The sequence below is a fragment of the Morone saxatilis genome, unplaced genomic scaffold, assembly GCF_004916995.1.
Source record: "Morone saxatilis isolate NCDOM2014 unplaced genomic scaffold, NCSU_SB_2.0 Contig21, whole genome shotgun sequence".
In the NCBI taxonomy this organism is placed as follows: Eukaryota; Metazoa; Chordata; class Actinopteri; family Moronidae; genus Morone; species Morone saxatilis.
Window position 1 is genome coordinate 21,673,734 of NW_023339774.1, and position 2,262 is coordinate 21,675,995.

At 41.8% G+C, this 2,262-nt stretch overlaps 1 protein-coding gene across 1 annotated transcript in view; it reads left to right on the forward strand.

Moving 5' to 3' along the window:
- slc4a5b (solute carrier family 4 member 5b) overlaps positions 1–2,221 on the forward strand; it is a 23,507-nt gene extending 21,286 nt beyond the window's left edge. Inside the window, exons 25-26 of the mRNA XM_035668367.1 lie at positions 403–567; positions 2,087–2,221. Of these exons, the coding sequence (XP_035524260.1) occupies positions 403–567; positions 2,087–2,221 (300 nt within the window). The remainder of the gene's footprint in view (positions 1–402; positions 568–2,086) is intronic.
- The last annotated feature ends 41 nt before the right edge of the window (positions 2,222–2,262 follow it).

A 2,262-nucleotide genomic window follows, 5' to 3' on the forward strand; every position in this document is an offset into this window, starting at 1 on the left:
CCAAACACTGACTCTAGATAGGACTTTTGGTAGTTTTTCACAGCCTCCTACACACTTAGAAGGCGAGTGGTATTCTGTTAGTTGCAACTTCACCGCTAGATGTCACTAAATCCTACACACTGGTCTTTTAAGTGCATTAATTATTTTTGGGAAACTGAGAAAGTTTTTCCGAATTTTGCCGTTTCCATCAATCTTTTCTAATGCGATACTTTAAAATACGTTCATGGAAACAAACTTCACAGCCTGTTTTCACTCCCAGGTCGTCAAATACAGATGCGAGCAGTGTTCGGATAGTTGCAATCTGCAGGTTCACCACTAGCTAATTCCTACACTCTGGTCCTTTACGTACAGGATGTGAATACTTCCTCCACCGCTGGTTAATCGTCTTTCCACTGTGTGCAGATTCTGGGTCTGATGGTCGTACGGAAGCTGCTGGATCTGATCTTCTCGCAGCACGACTTGGCCTGGCTGGACGACATCCTGCCAGACAAAGACAAGAAAAAGAAAGAGGATGACAAGAAGAAGAAGAAGGATAAGAAGGCTGTGGAGCCAGAGAGCGATGAGGAGGTGAGGGGGAAACTGTGGGCAAACATGAAACTAAACTCAAGATTACACACAGATACTGCTTCTGCCTGCCAAACACACAGCTACTGTAATCTCCAGAGTTGGCGAGTGTTCTCGGTGTTTACTGTGCATTTAAATGTGTGTCGCTCCATCTGTTGTGGGTGTGTCGATCCTCGGTTTGTTTTCTCTGACTAATACTGTGTGTTTCTCCTCTCTGTCCCACAGTGTTGCTGAAAAGGCACTGTACCACACTTACTACAGTCTTTTTGTCTGTCCGTTCTCCTTTTAGTACGTCCATCCACCTCGCCCACTGTGTTCACTCTGTTTGCATCTTTGTGCCCATTATGTCTGAACTGAAGATGCTCCACTGAAGGATGAGGCTTGTGATATTCTATAGTTTTGTCAACAAATTCAAAGAAAACAACAAAATTAACTATGTCTTTAAGGATATATATATGAAATTTGCTGCCATTAGATGTTTCACTAGAGCACCAGACTCCATTTACAAAACCAGTAATTTTAGAAACAAACAAACTCGTCTTTGTTAGTCTTTCCACAGTCTTTCAAACCAACGCTGGTTTGGTCAAAATAAACCTTTAATTTATCGAGTCAGATGGGAAAGTATTTGGGAACTGTCAACAGGATTCCTACGTGTCCTGGAAAACCTGGAAATTTAGAGACTAGTTTTCCAGACGAGGAAACACCTGGAAATTGGTTTAAATGACCAAATATCCTGGACCTTTTTTCACAGCAGCCATTTTGACATGAAACAGTAGGGTAAACACAGGTGATACCAATAATACTAGTGAATGTTGGCCTTCAGCCTTCATTAGTACTATCATTGGTGACACATGTTTACCCTACTATATCATATCAAAATAAAATTTGAAAAAGGTCTATTTGGAAAGTTGAGAACTCAGCTGTGGTGAGAACACTCTCCACAAGACTCCATAGACAAAAACGCAGATTTAACCTCACAGACCAGTGTAACATCCTAACTCCCATAAAGCTTTAGTGGCTTTTGTAACTTTCAGAAATCTACTTTGAACCTTAACTTCATTCAAGCGTATTTACTGTCAGTTAGCAGTGAGGTTCACACGGTTTATGTAAAGTAAAGTTGAACTCACTTTTCTGTTTTGACTTCTGGCTTTTAGTGCGTCTGTGACTTCCTGTCTGTAGCTCTCAGCTCCAAGCTCATCGGTTCCAACTGAAACACGTACAGCTTAAATACGTGTCACAAATATGTAGTTTCATGTTAAAAAAAAGGGTCATTTATTTCCTAAAACAGCTGCTAACTGTAGAGTCTATCAAACAAACGGGAGGAAATGTGTTGGGGACTATTTTTAGCGGCGGATTAATCCACATTTGGTGCTCTAGTGCGTGTTTGTGGCAGCAGGACAACATCAGTGTGTCACAGAGGAAGAAGATCATATTTTTTGAGGGTTACAGAATATATCAAGTCTGATCCTTTAAAGTCACAGTTTGTCCTGCATGCCGACAACTTCCTGTTTCTGTCGCTCAGCCCAACAGCTCCGCCCCCCCTCCAGTGAAGATCGCAATGGAGGCCTTAGAACCAGCCCCCGTCCTTGTTAACCCCCCCACCCAAAACCAAACCTCTGAGTGTGAGTACACCAACCCTTCCCTCCTAATTGTTTGACTCATTGTTTAAGCCTTTGATGCATAATAATAATAATAATA